At 48.1% G+C, this 17,030-nt stretch overlaps 1 protein-coding gene across 1 annotated transcript in view; it reads right to left on the minus strand.

The window, feature by feature from the left end:
• SCARA3 (scavenger receptor class A member 3) overlaps positions 1–7,112 on the minus strand; it is a 56,828-nt gene extending 49,716 nt beyond the window's left edge. The window contains exon 1 of the mRNA XM_047717506.1: positions 6,839–7,112. Within this exon, the coding sequence (XP_047573462.1) occupies positions 6,839–6,845 (7 nt within the window). The 5' untranslated portion in view covers positions 6,846–7,112. The remainder of the gene's footprint in view (positions 1–6,838) is intronic.
• Between the last annotated feature and the right edge of the window lie 9,918 nt (positions 7,113–17,030).

Consider the following 17,030-nt stretch of genomic DNA (forward strand, 5'->3'; position numbering starts at 1 on the left):
AATCCCATGGAACTGGTATTCAGGTATTGAGTTGGCTATTATGACCTTAGGAATGAAATGCACCAGCTTCGGGGAACACTGTTCTGGATAAACCCATTGCCTGGGCTGGATTACTTTTTTATCCTGTCTCCGGCCATCAACTTTAATGGAGAAAACATTTGTTGAAAGTCCCTTGGTTCTCTGGACCTTGGGGCTCCTAGACCCAGGATCTATGGGTCTCCTCTCTGCCTCAAACACAGCTCAGCCTCTGCAGCAGAAAGCTCCCTGCCGGTCCATCTGCAGGATTTCCAGGACCATTCCCACTGTTCTTCCTACTCCCCGCTGCACTAAGCCTTTTAACTCCTTACTCCATCCTGCCATCAGTGGAGCCTCCCGGGATAAGCTTCAGCTTGCTGGAGCCATTACCTTTCTCTTCTGGCCCTTGTGCCTTCAGCCCCTCAGCCTGTTTTCTCTGCACTGCTCAGGGGAAACCCAGCGGGGTTGGAGAGGAGCCCTTCGGGGAGCTGAGAGTGGTGTGGAGTTGCCTTCAGCCAAGTCCTGGCCCCTGGATTGTCACCACCACTCCTCCTCTTCTCAGCCCGATATTCCCCAAAGATGAACTCACTTCCTCCTTTCCTGAAAAGATCAAAATTCGCCACCTTCCTCAAACTCGCTCCAGGTGTTACACCTCAGACCCCATGGGAATGAAGGGCCTGCTTGTGCCTGTGGGACAGTGTGGCACTCTGTTTCCAAACTTCAGATGAGTGTGCCTTTGGACTCCCCAAAGCCCCTTCTAGGAGTTTCTTCCTCAGGGGATACTTACACCATGAGGTAAAGACGGATGTGTAAGAATTATCACTGCGTGCTATGATAAATCCAAGGAAAAACGTAAATGACTCAAATGCCCATCAAGAAGGGATTGGTTAAATAAATGATCAAAAGGCATATATGGACTATTATACAACCATTTTAAAAATAGTACAGATCTCTATTTTTGGCCCAGGGAAGATATCTATGTTCTATTGTTGAATTTTTTAAAGAACATATAAAGAGGGATGCTTGAGGGTCTCAGTCGGTTGGACATCTGATGACTTCAGCTCGGGTCATAATCCAGGGTTCTGGGATGGAGTCCCACATCTGGCTCCTTGCGCAGCGGGGAGCCTGCTTCTCCCTCTGCCTGCTGCTCCCCTTGTTTGTGCTTGCTCTCCCTCTCTCTCTCTGACAAATGGGCAAAATCTCTTAAAAAAAATAAAAATACATATACTGAATAACATGGAAAGTATAGTCTTATCCATATGGAAAAAAAAAAAAAATCTGTGTGCAAACACACCCAGAAAGATTTCTGGAAGAATGCTCGTCCAAATCTTGTCAATTTTTTTTGAGAGGTAGGAGTTCACATAAGTACTTTTTCTTTCCCCCGTTACTAAGTTCTTCAAAAATTTTCCTAATGCATATGTACTAGAAAAAGATTAAATGCAACAAGTCTATGTCTACCCTTCAACTCTTCCTGAAAGCCTCTCCAAGGTGCCCCAACTTCTAATGCTCTTTCTCCCCAGGATTCTACCGAATCCACTGTATAGACCAGTCATCTGATTGGTATCTTCTTCTCCCTTCATTATCTGGTTTTCCTCTTAAGCGTGTCTGTCTTGTCTGCCTGAGGGCGGAAACCACTGGAGTGTGGTGTAACATCCCAGAATAAAGAATAGCTTAGCTTAGGGTTCAGGTGGACGTGAAGGTATCTCATCGGAGCCCTGAAGGAGGTCTCTGCAGGTCTCTAGCGAGAGGTGTTACCCTGTTTGTAATAGATGTCCAGAGCCCAGTGTTGTAAACCTGGCTGCACCAGCCTCTCCCCATGTGTCAAATCCACATGGCTGGGTAAGACTGTTCGAGAATGGGTGCCCCCTAAGAACCAGAGGCTCCACAGCTACTACCAGGGTCTTCCAGAAGAGGAGCAGCGAAGGCGGGAGACAGGGAAAGAACCAGTTCTAGCAAAGGGTAAGCTCCTTGAGAGAAAGGATGTGGAGCCCTTCTTTGCATCTTCCTTGGCCCTTAGGTACAGATAGACATACAAGCTCTCACATACGGCAGATGGTCAGTAAATGTGAAATAGAAGCACAAGTCTTTATTGGAGACCGACATTAGGTTCTGGGAATCCCATGATGTTCCTCTTGCCTTTAAGGATTTCAGCGTAATGGGGCACTCAGATTTATGCACTGGCGGATATAGTGGATACCTCCTAAGTGACAGCCACTGGGAGAGAGTGAGGCGAGAAGAAGGCAGCCAGGGTCACCATATTCATTCACCTCTCATTCTAACACTACTCTGCGGGTTCCACAGTCTTATTCAGAGAGAAAAATAGATACAGATCACTAGATAGATGGATAGATAGAAATGTATATATACCTGGTATATAGAGTGGAATATTACGTGGCCACGAAAAAGGGTGCAACCTTGCCACTTGCAACAACATGGATGGAACCAGAGACCATTATGCTAAGTGAAGGAAGGCAGACTGAGAAAGACAAATACCATATGATTTCACTTATACGTGGAATCTGGAGGAAAAAAACAACCAAATGAATAAACAAAGAGCACAATCAGATCTATAAATACAGAGAAGAGACAGATGGTTGCCAGAAGGGAGGTGGGGGGTGGCTGGCAAAATGGGTGAAGGGGAGTAGGAGGTACGGGCTTTCAGTTACAGAGTAAGTCCTGAGCATAAAAGACATAGCACAAGGAACAGAGTTGATGATATTGTAACAGTGCTGCGGGGTGACAGATGGCTGTTATGCATTTTGGTGAGCACAGCTCTGTCCTAAGCCTGAAACTAAGTTAACGTTGTGTGTCAACATGACTCAAATAAAATAAATAAATAAGCGCGCCCTCTCAGAAGGAGAAACCACAGAGGAGGATGTTAGAGTTGGAACGAGCATTAAAGACGATCCAGTGTACTTGCTGAGGAGGTGGCCGGAGAGCATCAATGACTCCATCGTAGCTACTAGCTTATAAAGCTGGTGGGTGAGAGGGCTCCCTCTAACCTTGGGCTTCAGCGCTCACAACACATGCACACACACATGCACCTGCTAACCAAAACATAAACAAACACGGGCAGTGTCTATGTGAGTGATGAGGGGCCCGGTCCGTCCCACTGCTGGACTCACAGGCCTCACACCTAGCACAGCTGCCTGTCCTCCAGGAAACTTGCTAAGCTATTCCAGCAAACACCTATTGAGAAGCAGAATTCTTTTTTCTCTCAAATTAGCTTTGGGATGTGGGTCTTCGAGTATCAAAATGACCCCAGCTGGAGGGCAAGGTCAGCAGTGCGTGTGTGTGTGTGTGTGTGTGTGTGTGTGTGTGTGTACCTGAAGGACAGGAACTAATCTCCATCATCATCATTGGAACTAATCTCCATCATCCGAGCCCTCAGGTCCCCCCAAAAAACTGAACTGTTTAATGATTCTTTACACCCTGCCACATCAGCTCCTTTTCTTCTAGAATCAGGTTCCTTCTAGCGCCCACGGTCTGAGGATGGGGGTCAGGCTTTCAAAGGGGGCACAGTCTACCCACTTGTGATTGGATACAATCTCCTCTGCTAAGCCGTATGTGGTAGATTTTCCTGGGATCACACAGCTATACTCTGCAGCCTTTTCTCTGCCTGTCCACACTTTTGTCCATGGAGTGTGGGCACTGGTCTCTGATTCTGTAGGGAGGGGCTGTTCCTCCTACGCTGGGGGAACAGCAGGGTGTGACTCTGCCCTGTACATGGCAGCTGAGGACAAGTCTCCCAGGGGCACAGAGCTGCTCGTGCGGTGGGCCTGCTTCCAACCATATCTCCACCGAGTCACTTCCGCTCCCCAAATGGTCCTCAGGCTTAGAGTTCCTGGGCTGGGTCACATTACGTCAGGGCACGAGGGGCCTCAGGGACCACCCAGGAGGAGAACGGGGCCCAGAGAGGGAAACGGTTTGACCAGAGCCTCACGTGGGGCCAGGAATAGAGCCCAGGTCTTTGACTCTCCAATCCCAGGGGACCAGGCTGTTCCTACAGCGTGTGGGGGTGGGGGGTTGACAGAGCTGGGAGCGCTTTCACCACAGATGTGCACAGCATCCCACAGGTGGCTGTTAAGGTCTCAGACAAGCCAGTGGGAAGCTCCAAGATGGGCTGGTGGCAGCTCTATGCCCCTAGGGTGCGAGAAGGGACACCTGGGGCCAGGTACCGGCCCGCATGGAAAAATGCGGCTGCCTGGGAGGCCTGGCCAGAGGCAGGCAGGCAGGCAAGCAAGCAGGCAGGAGGGGCCCTCGGGTGGAAACAGCTTGGCTGGCAGAGGAGGCCTGGCTCCTGGCCACTGGTGGCTTAGCTCCTCAGCACACGAGTTTCCTTAAGTGCCGTCCCCACCAATACCCCTCTCCCCCACAAAGCATAACATCACCATGTTTGGCTTTGAGGGGGGAGGTGAATGTTGGCCAACAGATGTACTTCTCAGATTGGTGGGCCTTTGGAGAAGGCTTGGAAGCCGGTTCCCCTTGGGGAAGGGCCAGCCTGGAAGGGCCGCCCTGCTTTGCTGGGCACTTTACTTTTTCCGTGTGGGTGAAATCTATTCCTGCTTCTTCAAACTCCACAGATCCAAAGGCCAAATATTTGCTGTCTGCCCTGCTTTTTCCATCTCAGGTAGAGGTGGTCGCTCCTCCTGGCTCCTAGGGAGGACGAGGGAAGACCCCGTAGAGAGGTGTATTGGAAATCAAGCCTTGTCTTCCCTCAAAGCTCTGCAGCCTATGCCCCTGGGGTGTTACGAGAGATCACGGAAGGTTTCCCGGAGGCTGGAGGAAAAATACACGAGAGCTGCCCCAAAGGCCTCAATGAACAGGAATTTGGCCCCACCTGGTTGGTGAGGCTGTTGGTTGAGAATGGGGAAAAGGAGGTGAGGGAAGCAGACCTTAGGAATGCCAGGAGGGAGCCCACAGACTTCCAGCCAGCCCTTTCTCCTCCAAATAGTCATCCACACCAGCTTGTTCCTCTTCCACTCAGAGGACTGGAATTGCCTTGCTGAGTTTCAGAAAGCAGGTCATGTGCTCCTAACTCCCTCCTCAATGGGAGCAGGATGTCTCCACCATTTCAGAGGACTTCTGTCCTGTCTTTCCCTCACTAGATTTTCTCTTACAGTGTTTGTCAAGAATGTTGGTGAAGCCAAACCACTCCGAGTACGTGTAGCATCTTACCATCGTCATTAAGGTCCAGAGCAATGTGGGCCCCGAACCTGTGGTGAGATGTGGTCTAAGACCCTTCCAGAGACTTCTGGGTAATGACCTGCCCCAGGCCAGCTAACAGGGGTGGGTGCAGTTCTGTAAGATGTGGTAGCTGAGAGCAGGAGCTTTGTGGGCGAGGCTGCTCTCTGCAGCCAAGGGAACTCCCTGGGGTTGCTTATAAATTGCTTGTCTCATCCCAGACAGCCCAAGACATGGTGAGGCCATCCGGAAGCACAGAGGGGCCAGAGGCCAGAGGGAAGGAAGCGACAGAGAGGTAGGGGTATGTTAGCCAGTGCTCTGGCCTGGAAGTGGGCCCCTGAGCTCTGGTCCCCCTGACTAGCTGTGACTCTTAAGCAAGTTCCTTCTCCTAGCCATAGGACCAGAAACATAACTGGTAGAGCCCTGTGCAAAACAAAAGCGTGAGAGGACCCTGTTTAAAAGTTTTTACGAATTTCAAGACATTAAACCTAGTACGAGGCCTTCCGAGTGCGGGGACCTGTTGGGGGGCACAGGTTTGCATACCCATGAAGCCGCTTCTACCTGTTTGGTCTCAGTTTCTTCAACTGTACAACATGTTGGCTGTATTCTGTCAGAGGTTTGCCTGTGAGCCCTTTCTTCATCCCCTTCTATGTAAAGGACACCAACAGAGCTGCTTCTTCAACAACACCCAAGAATAGAGTTAAAAGCCCTTTAGATGATTTCCAAGGTCTTTTTCAGTCCCCACGTTCAACAAGTCAAAGGAGTAGGGAGGTTCTTACTGCCAGGAGCTCAGCACCTGCCTGAGTGAGGCGCTAGGGAGGGATTATTAACAAGCACAGAAGAGAGCAATCAAAACCTAAATCATCCTGTCCCATAGGATGATTCCAATGCCTGCTGCTCCCCTAGCTTGAAAATGAGTGTTAAGATGAAGTGTGCTCTTTCCCGGGCCTCCAAAAAGCCAGGCCCAGGTATGAGCACCTGGGATCGAGTCCTGTTCTTGTGTCCATCCCAGGACCTGTTTGCAAGGGCTATGGTGGAGATGACCCAGTGCCCTCCGGAAAGCTCAGGCCTGGACCAGGGGTCCTCCCCAGCTGCTGTGTCCCTGGGAGGTCACCAGGTGGGTCAGCCAGGGTTCAGGGGTCTGGTAGGGCAGGGTCTGGGCTGAAGGACTTGGACACAACAGGTCTCTCCTGAGGAAGGGGCTGAAGCTCCTGGAGGAGAGTCCTAAGCCTGGCCCCGGGCCAAGAAGTCTAGGTAGGGGCTGCAGGAGCCTCTGAGATGGGTCCCCTGGATGGGGCTTTAACATGACCAGAAAGTTGGGCTGGTGGCATCTTTTTGCACTGACCCGGTTAAAGGGATCAGAAACTTCTCTGGAATTTACAACTATTTGGGGGGATAAAGCAATGCAGAGTGAGAAGAGGACTGTGAAGGGGACTGCGTGTGAACTCTCCCCCTCCTCTAGACATCAGGGCTCCCCTGGTCCTGTTCATCAATGCCTTCCGCGGGAGGATCAGAAGGGCGGGAGAGCCCAGAGCTCGCTCCGGGAGCTTCGTTCCCTCCGCAGCCCCGCCGGCGGCGTGGGGTGGGGTACCGGGGGCCAGCGGGGGTTCTCCTCGGCCCTCGCGCGCGCGGGGCTTACCTTTCATGGTCCCTCCTGCGGGGCCTCGGGAGCGCCCCGGGGCGGCGGCTCGAGCTGCGAAGTGGCCAGGGGTGGGGTGAAGCCGGCGGCTCCTCGGCCGGCGCCCGCTCGCCGCCCTACGCGCCGCCCGCTCGAGCGCCCGGCTGCGGAGGCGGCACGCCGAGGGGAGGGTCCGCGGGGTCGCAGCCGAGGGGCCCCGGGCCGCCCATCCCGCTGCCGCCGCCGCCCGCGCGCGCGCTTCCCGCTGGAGGCCGGCGAGGTCTGCGGCCGCCCCGCGCCCCCCGCTCCCCGCCTCCCCCCTCCCCCTCGCTCGCGGACGCGCTCCCGCCCTCCCCGTCACGCCCTGGGCCCCGGCCCAGATCCACTTCCTCGGGAGGTTCAAAACTGCCGCGGCCGGGCCTCTTTGTGCCACCGCGGGTCCCCGACCCCGGGCCCGCCAGCTCGCCCGCCCGCCCTGCGGCCGAGGCGCCCCGGGGAGCGCGCGGGGGACCACCCCCCCCTTCCCTGGCCACCCGCCGCCAGCCCTGGGGGCCACCTCGTGGCTGGGAGCAAGTCTCAGCCCCGGACGGTCTCCTCACCCGCCTGAGAGGCAGACGGACTGGGGAACGCAGGGTCCCCCGGCTTCCAGCCCCGGGTTGCATGGAACTGTCCCCGCCTCAGCCCTGAAATTCCGCATCCCCGCCAGCCCCTCAGTCCCGGGGAGGCCAGCAAGGTTGGTCACCCACGCGCTGGGTGAGTGACTTTGAGCGGCCACTCCAGGTCTCCAAACCTCGGTTTTCTGCAAGGAGAGAGTTGGACCCCAGGCGCTCCCAAATTCTGTGATTTTGTACAGTGACATCGGAGGAAGAGTGACCTCGAGTCAGGAGTTGTGACTCTTGTCTGAGGCTCTCCTCTGGGGGTCCTCACATATCATTCTTCATTAATGGAACATTCCCTGACCACCTTCCACGTACCAGCTTCTGCCCCCAGCTCTGGGAGGGTGAGGGATACTCTGTGAGGTTGCCTCTGGTGAGGAAAGCCAGCAATGAAACAAGTCAGGGTGCTGAGGTGTGATGAACACTACAACAGGGTAGTGCAGGGAGAGAGGGGACCCCAGCGTGGGGGCAACCCAGCCTGGCCTTTCCCCACATCCCCACACTTCCATGCCCACCCCGTTTGGCCCTTAGAGTAAAGGAGGTAGGGCCCAAGCAGAGACACTTTCTTCTAAGCCAGGAGCCTAGAAGGGGCCCTAGTTACCATCAGAAGGGTGCTGTTCAGCTATCTCTAATAGGCCCCACCCCCCCGGGGGGGGGCAAGTTTCAGTTTATAAAGCACATATAAAGCACATTCTCTCCATTTTCTCAAGATAGCTCACTACAGCCTCTAGAGCTGAAGCCAGGAACAAGGGTGCCCATTGTATGGAAGTGGAGACTGAGGTTCAGAGAGGCTGTTGCCCACCTTGTAGTAGTTCACGCTGTACTCCTTGAGTCTGGATTCCGAGTCTACCTCAGCCTCCTGGGATTGTGGCATGGACCAGGAGAGCTGCTTCGTAAATACCAGGGGGGTAGTCCCATCAAAGGAATCCTTTGTAGGATTTGTAGGTTACCTGTGTGTTAATGCATTTCATCTTCCCAGTGGCTTTAGGAGACAAACACAATTATTGTCTTCACTTCTCAGTGGAGGAAATGAGACAAGGAGAGATTAATCACGTGCTTACTGTAAGGAACGTAGCTAGGAAGTGGAGATCTTGGGACTTGAACCCAGGCAGGCTAAATCTGGCACCTGTGTGTATAGCTACCACACTGCATCTCGCAGAAGGCACTCAAATATTTATCCACAAGAAGAACAAGCAAATGACCTTTGGTCTTCTCCATGCTTTCTTTAGTTGGCTTGATCCAAGATGTTTAGTGACAAAAAGGTCCTAACCCTGATGTGAGGGAGTGCCCCCACCCCTGTCCCTGACCTTTGGACTCAGAAGATGTGTATAGCCTATGGTATTGTTATGATTTGCAAATGCATCAGCAAAGAAATGAAATAGGCCTGTGTCTGGCTGCAAATGGGCCCTGGGTGAGCAGGGCTGGACTCCAGCCCTGAAGATGTTCAGGGGATGAGCCCCAGTTCCAAAAGGACGCAGGGGAGATGGGGCCCAGTCCTGCAGAGTGGCAGGAAAGCGCTGGAGAGGAGTTGGCAGGCAGGAGGGGTCACAGCTCTGAAATAGTTCAAAGGAAAAGCAGAAAGATGAGACTACAAGATGATTACAGACCACAGATCAAGAAGGGAGGAGACAGAGATTTCCTGGAGAGTACACTATCCCTTGGGTGAAAGCCTTCAGCTTCAATTTCAGGTACCTTCCAAAAACAGCCAGAGGTATGGACCCAGGGTCAACTGAAAGAAACTCTTAGCTCCCCCACCCTAGCCCTGCCCCATCAGACCAGAAGATGAGGGGCTATCAGGAAGGGGCTCAGGCTGGGACATGGGCACAGAGGCACAGATGGCACAGGCAGGTGTGGTGGGGTGGGATAGAGAGAAATGCTTAATACTGTTTATAACTGGGGCTGGGGGTGGGTGCATTTGACTGGAACACATGAGTCATACCTCTGTTGGAAGCCAAAGGAAATGCTATAGGGCAGAGGTCATTTAGAGGGGAAAACAACAACAACAACAACAACAACAACAACAACAAAACAAACCAGATCACTAATGCTGGAACCATTTGTATTAAAGAAGCTAGAAAGTCCCACGTCAGTTCTTGAGCAGTGCTGTGGTTTGCTCCGAACAGAATCCCCCAGGGAGCTCCCCTAGCCTTGCTTTTGTCTTTTCTACTTCAGGCACTAAACATCTTTTTCTCCTAAAGCTCAATTCCTCCCTCTGTGCCTTTGAGTGCTTCCTCTCCCATCCTGTTCTTCACCAGGATTAGGACATTGCTTCCACTTTTCCTTCGGTTGTAGCTCCAAGCCCCAATGTTTGTTGAAATTGCTTCCTTCCTCTTAGTTGCCAGAATAATAGCCTTTTTGAAACTTGTATCCTCTTCAACCATTTTGTAGACTTAACACTGTATTAGTCGGGTTTCTCCAAAGAAACAGAACAAATAGCCAGGAGGCTGGAGACCCAGGAAGAGTTAATGTTGCAGCTTAAGTCCAAAGGCAGTCTACTGACAGAATTCCCTTTCTTTGGGGGAGGTCAGTTTCTATTTTCTATTAAGGTCTTCAACTGACTAGATAAGGCCCACCACAGGATGGAGGAGAATCTGATTGAGTCAAAGTCTACTGATTTGAATGTTAATCTCAACTGAAAAAACACCTTCATCTAAAATAATGTTTGAACAACAACAACAAAAAATAATGCTTGAACAAATACCTGAGTACCATGGCCTAGCAAAGTTGACATGTAAAATTAACCATCACAAACACCATTAGCAGTTTCTTCTTGAAGCTCTATTTTCCCCTGGTTTCTCTGATCCTACATACTCCTGGTTCTTCTAAGCTTCTTTGACTTCTCTTTCTCTGGTAGCTTCTCTTATTTGGTATATTTTCTAAATAAATATAGGCATTCCCTATCCTGACACTAGTCAGTGAAGTAACACTCGCTGCTTTGACAACCCCTATATCCCACTATCTTAATACAACAAAAGTTTATTTCTCACTCACATCACAGTCCTGGGTTGGTTGGGCAGTTCTCTTCCACATTGTGACTCAGGGACCCAGGGACCTCCCATCTTGTTTTACCACTATCTTCAACATGGGGTTCTAAGGTTGTTGCAAAAGGAAAGAAAAGATGGAGGACCCTGCATCAGAGGATTTTATGGGTTGGGCTGGTGTAAAGCACTTTGACCCATATTTCACTGGCCAGAGCCTACCTAACAGCAAGGGGTTGAAAACAGAGTGAGCTGTGGGCTATGGATGAAGAATGAAGCAAGATCAGCGGGCACTGGCATTCTCTGCACAGTTCACCCCCCCTAGCCACCAAATATTGGTTTGCTTCCTTGTCTTCACACATAAAGCTCACTCTCTCCACCGGGGGTGGTGTGGGGTTCAACCCCACAACCCAGCAGCTCACAGTCCAGGGCCTCCCTGTGATTCTGTATTTCCTTAGGTCTGACGTAGCTCCAGGCTCACATGGAACAGCATGGATCAGATAACCACAGTAAAAACGCCCATTTGGAAAAGGGAAGAGAGAGAGAGACAAAGTAGCTAAAGGTCTGTGGATATTTTGAGACCCTCCCAGATTCTGTAAAGGCCCCTAACCCTGGGATGGGGGCAGGTCTTTGTTTAGGCCCTTGTTCAACTCTCTGGAGGATCTCTCTTGCCTATTACATCCTAGGCTATGCTCTCTAGAGAGCTCTTCCTGGCCCACTACCTGTTTTGTATACATCTGAAGTGGGTGCTGGGGGCTGAGTCTTCCCTGAAGTTGCTCAGTTCTTCCAGCACACTTCCTTCTGGAGCAGGGTTATTTTACTGCTCTAATAGTGGAGATAAAAGGTAAAAGTCTGGGCATAGGGGTTTTTATGTATTCAGTTGGTTTTGGGTTTTGGGGTGTCTGTTTGTATATGATCAAAGTCCCTCAAAATTTTAGCAAAGTCTTATCCGTTTACTTCTAGTCGATTCCATGGGCTAGTGACCACACCTAGAGTTTTTCCTAGACATAGTTTCCAAACCTGCTTTATTTCCTTGTTTCTGTCCCCTGTGCTTCTTTCTATCTGTCAAGGGGCAGGTTGCTACTTGGATGCTACAAGACTTGACTGGGAATGTCATATCCTTAATCTGATCTTTTCACCAAGGCTGGGTCTTAAAGGGCCTTTTCTGCCGCTTGGGATTGAGAAGTCCTTGGTGTTTTCCTCCCTATTAGGCTTAAATTTTCTGAACTCTCTCTATTCCCCTTCGTTTCTCTTTGCAAACCATCCACTTCTCCTGAGCTCATCTTTTTTCTTAGATTGCTTTGCCAGATACAACCAATAGCAGAGAACATACACTCTCACTTTGATTCTATCCAACAAATGCCCCTTAGCATGTTGCTAAGCTTTGCCACATATTTATGTTTTTGTTATTGTGGCATCCCATTCCAAGAGTTTCTGTAGTAGTTAGAGCAAGTAGCGCTAAATAACTTCAAGACTTCAAGGCCAGACAGCAGTATTTCATTTCTCATGAATTTCGCAATTCGCTGCAGGTTACCTGTTCTTACAAACATTGGCTGGGGGATCCAGGCTTCTTCTGCCCTGCGATGTTGCCATCTTCAGTAAGCAGCATCCCAGGTTGATGGAGAATGGAAAGAGACAGGAGGATTGTGGGTTGGAGGTGAGCACGGCACAGACCTAGAAGAGGTGCACACTCACTGTCAGCCCCATTCCAGTGGCCAGAACTCAGTCACATGACCTCAACCGAAGGGAAGGGGGAAGGGAAATATCCCTTAGCCTGGTCACCACCAGGAAAGGGGGAAACGTGGATGCTGGTGAGACCTCCGGTGCATTAACCCCTCTCCAACCCAGACCTTGGCAAGATTTTGCCCTTACCCCTCAATAAACTCTCTAATGCCATGGACTGAAACTCCCACAGTGGTACCACCTTGTTCATGCCACCTTGTTCATCACCCAGATTTCACTCCTTGAAAGCTAAGGAGTGAAATATTTCTGGAAGGCCAATATGCTCACCACCATACCATCAATACTACCCAAGAGTAAATTTTTGAAAGGACCCAGAGGGCCAGTCCAGGGTATTTCCTAGCAGTGTTCCAGCAATATGGGCTGTACAGGAAAATATAAACCCCATTTTCCTGTTGGATTCCATTTAAAATAAGAAATAGAATTTCCTGGGTTGGGGGGGGGGAATCCATCGATATTTTCGGTTGAAGATGTTTGGTGGGAGAAATGTTAACTTGGCTTCTTTGGCCCATTCTCTGAACTATATGCTATTTTCACAATTCTTAAGTTTCCTGTCTTTTATTGCTTTCCCCCAGAAAGTCACCTAGGATTTCCCCATGTCTATGGATTCTTGCCTTACTTCTCATTTATAAGTACTAGAATTTTTGAGAATGTACTTATATAGCGTGGCCAAGAGGGGCCCTGCAATACCACTCTTTATCAGTGGGTGATGCTATATAATATGAATTCTTCTAGTCCGAGAAATTCTTAAAGGGATTTTACATTGTCCAGAGAATACCTTGTTTTATGAACTCTGTAAGGGCAAAGTTCTAAGAAAAGCAGTTTAGTTTTACTTTTTAAAAGATTTTATTTTTTTAAAGTAATCTCTACACCCAAAACAGGCCTTGAACTTAAAACTCTGAGATCAAGAGTCACATGTTCTACACCCTGAGCCAGCCAGGCGCCCCTAAAGCAATTTAATTACAGAGATGCACCAGAGCTTGAACAAATCTTTCAGATTAATATAATAAGGTATTAGCAAAGATAAAGTACTTAGACTTTTCATCCGAATCAATTATGACTTCAGGAAGAACGTGGCTGACTTCATTTGGGGCTGGATATAGCTGAAAAAAGGAGCCTTGATGATGTGTAGGAAGGAGAAGCCTCTTTTAGTCAAACATCCCTGGATAATGGGAAGGAATCCCTGCAGAGATTTTGTAATTTGGATAACTGCAAAGAGGACCAGAAAAACCCCTGTATCCAGGTAGAGAAGAATTGTACATATTAAAATGGAAAGACCAGAACTGGAGGGACATGAATGCTTTTGAGGAAGATATTTTCCAAAGGATCTGATACACAGCAATTTATTCATAGCAGGCCTTCAAGAGATTTTAATGTGATAAGAAGGGTCCTAATGGACATTCCTAGCTATACTCTGGATGGAGGAGATGGATGAAGGCATGCTTATTTCTTTGTTTCTCATTCAAAACTGCAAGGACAAAATTCAGAGCTACCTGGACAGGTGTCCACAGTACACATATGATAATATTCAAGAGGAATAAATTTAAGCCCTACATGTGAATTCACCATCAGTTGCACTAACAAAGGATGAAGCTAACAGAGAAAAAGATGTAGTTGACATTTGTCAATGCATGGCTTTCATTCCCTTATTACACAAACACATAGTGAGGATCTGTGCTAGTGCCGGGGATAGGTTCCCTAACCTTGTGGATATTACAGTTTTGAGATGGATCAAAAATAGGATAAGACTGTCAAAACAAACCAACAAACAAACCTGAGATCTTAGATCTCAATAATCAAAGAACCGATTCAGGGGATTTAAAAAGTATTTACTTAGCACCTACTGCATGCTGGGCCATGTCTTAGAGAATGGGAGCACAAGCTGAATGGAAGTGGGTAAACAGTTGAATTCTGATCGGATAAATTTCAGTTATTTTTATGCTTCATCAAGATTTCTCTAACTTTTCCACCACCACAAAGACAGAAGTAGCAAAAATGTCTGAAATCTTTCCTCTTACTTGGAAAAATGATGTAAAATTGTGTGCCCTATCACAACGAAACAGTATTTGTTTGAATACAGAAGTAACATTTTTCTGGGTTGGGGGTGGGCATGGCGGCAGCCTTGAGAGGAGGGAGGGTGAGGAATGAGGCAAGGGGACTTCTGAGTTGGTACTTTCTGTACTATTTGATATTTTCAAATTATACATATATCTCACTTTGATAAAAGAAAACTTTACTTAGAGATAAAAATAATAGTTTCGGGGCACCTGGGTGGCTCAGTGGGTTAAGCCACTGCCTTCGGCTCAGGTCATGATCCCAGGTCTTGGGTTCGAGCCCCACATCGGGCTTTCTGCTCAGCAGGGAGCCTGCTTCCTCCTCTCTCTCTGCCTGCCTCTCTGCTTACTTGTGATTTCTGTCAAATAAATAAATAAAATCTTTAAAAAAAAATAATAGTTTCAATTACTTCTAGACCTACGTATGCTTCCAAGTAGGAAGAAAGAATATAAAAATGTGAATTCTTCTAAAACTAGTATGTGCTTTCAGTGCAATTATAATTACAATTACCATCTTTTTTCAAACTGGAACAAAATTAGAGTTCATACTGGAGAATTAATGTCCAAGAAAAGCCAAGAGAATTTGTAAAGGAAGGGTGGAAGAAATTACCTTTCAATATTAATTATTGTTTCACAGCTATGTAACGAAAACAATACGTTACACAGGAATAAAAAAATAAATCAGAGGAATAAACTAGAAAGTCCTAAAACAGATCCAAATTTATCTGAGAAATTTCACATATGACAAACTGGCAACTCAGCATGAATATGGTAGTTTATTTGATAAATCATGTTGACGTAATTGGCTGCAAGTCTGGGAAAAAAATGAAGTTAGATCCTTGCCTCACCTCCCTCCTACAAACACACACACACACACACACACACACACACACACACCTCTCACCACACATACCACATATCATACAAATACACACACCAAAAAAACCCTACCATAGGGGTGCCTGAGTGGCTCAGTGGATTAAGCTGCTGCCTTCGGCTCAGGTCATGATCTCAGGGTCCTGGGATCGAGCCCCGTGTCGGGCTCTCTGCTCAGCGGGGAGCCTGCTTCCTCCTCTCTCTCTACCTGCCTCTCTGCCTGCCTACTTGTGATCTCTCTCTGTCAGATAAATAAATAAAATCTTTAAAAAAAAAAACCCTACCATAAAAACACACATACACACCCTCATATACTCGCACCATCACACACACACACACACACACACACACACACACACACACACACACACATTGCATTTGGATTAAATACCTAAATATAAAAACTAACAGGAAGCTAGAAGAAAATCAGGAGAACAACTCTTAATATTTTAGTGGGACATTGTTAGGTCAGGAGACCTAAAAACTTATAAAGGGAAAAACCAATTTCACTACATAAAAATTTTAAGAGCCTTCATAATCAAAGGGAAAAGACACATAATAACTTGATAAAAACATTTGCAATGCACTTAAAATCACTTTATTCCTTTAAAGTGCTCCTATAGGGGCTCCTGGGTGGCTCAGTGGCTTAAAGCCTCTGCCTTTGGCTCAGGTCAAGATCTCAGGGTCCTGGGATCAAGCCCCACATTAGGCTCTCTGCTCGGCGGGGAGCTTGCTTCCTCCTCTCTCTTTGCCTGCCTCTCTGCCTACTTGTGATCTCTCTCTCTCTCTGTGTCAAATAAATATATAAAATCTTTATAAATAAATAAATAAATAAATAAAAGAATGATTAGTTGAGGGGCACCTGGCTGGCTCAGTCGGTGGAGCATGACACTCTTGATCTTGGGATTGATTTGTTGAAAATGATAAACAGGCAAAGGGATTAAGGTGGCAAAACATCACTTTCACAAACCAGACTGGCCCAGATTCAAAAGGCCAGCAGCATCCAGTCTGATGATCACACGGGGAAAGGACATCCTCAGAGAGAGTGGGACTCCAACATATTAGGGATACCTGTGGAAGGCTGTTCATTGTGGCACAGTTTATAGTGACAGAAAAAAAACTGGAACAAAGGAACGGCTGAATGAAACACGTAGCTACAGAAAAGTATGATTCATATCTATGTATGTATGACCTGGAGGGATATACATAATACCCGTGATATTGTGGAAAAGAGCAAGCAGTATATATAATACTATTTTTAAAAATTTTTTAAAAAGAAAAGAAAAAGGCAAAATCCCTTATTGGTTTATATATATAATATATATTATGTACAGATATTATATATACAGGCATACATTCTAAATATAAGTTTATGTATGAATAGATATCCATTACTTTCCAAACATGAGATTTAGGGAGAAATTGAATAAAGATAGAAAGAAAGGAAGGAAGAAAAGGAAGGGAAATTGATGACTTTCTAAATATTAACTTTTCTCCTTAAATCTGAGAAAAACTGCAGTTACTTGTGTCTTTGTGTACTCTCAGCACCTCTCAGCCTGCCCCAGGGGTCAGTGTAAACCAATTTGAGAAGCACAGTGTGTTATGACATAATATAAAAGTAAGCAGAGGGCGCCTCGGGGGCACAGGGAGCTTCGTATTAAATCCCAAGTTGTGCCTTGCTGCCCTCCTGCCTGGCTGCCCAAAGCTGGGTCTTGTGCTTGTTCCTAAAGCCACACCAGAGGAGTGAGGACAAAATGGATCACCCTTGGGGCATGGAGGAGCAGAGTCGGTATCTGGCAACCTCACTCTCTGAGAAGGGAGTGAAGGACCCGTACAAAGAAATATGTCGGGGCACCTGGATGGCTCAGTTGCTTAAGCATCCGACTCTTGATTTCCAGTCAGGTCGTGA

The sequence above is a fragment of the Lutra lutra genome, chromosome 2 (genome assembly GCF_902655055.1).
Source record: "Lutra lutra chromosome 2, mLutLut1.2, whole genome shotgun sequence".
Taxonomy (NCBI): Eukaryota; Metazoa; Chordata; class Mammalia; order Carnivora; family Mustelidae; genus Lutra; species Lutra lutra.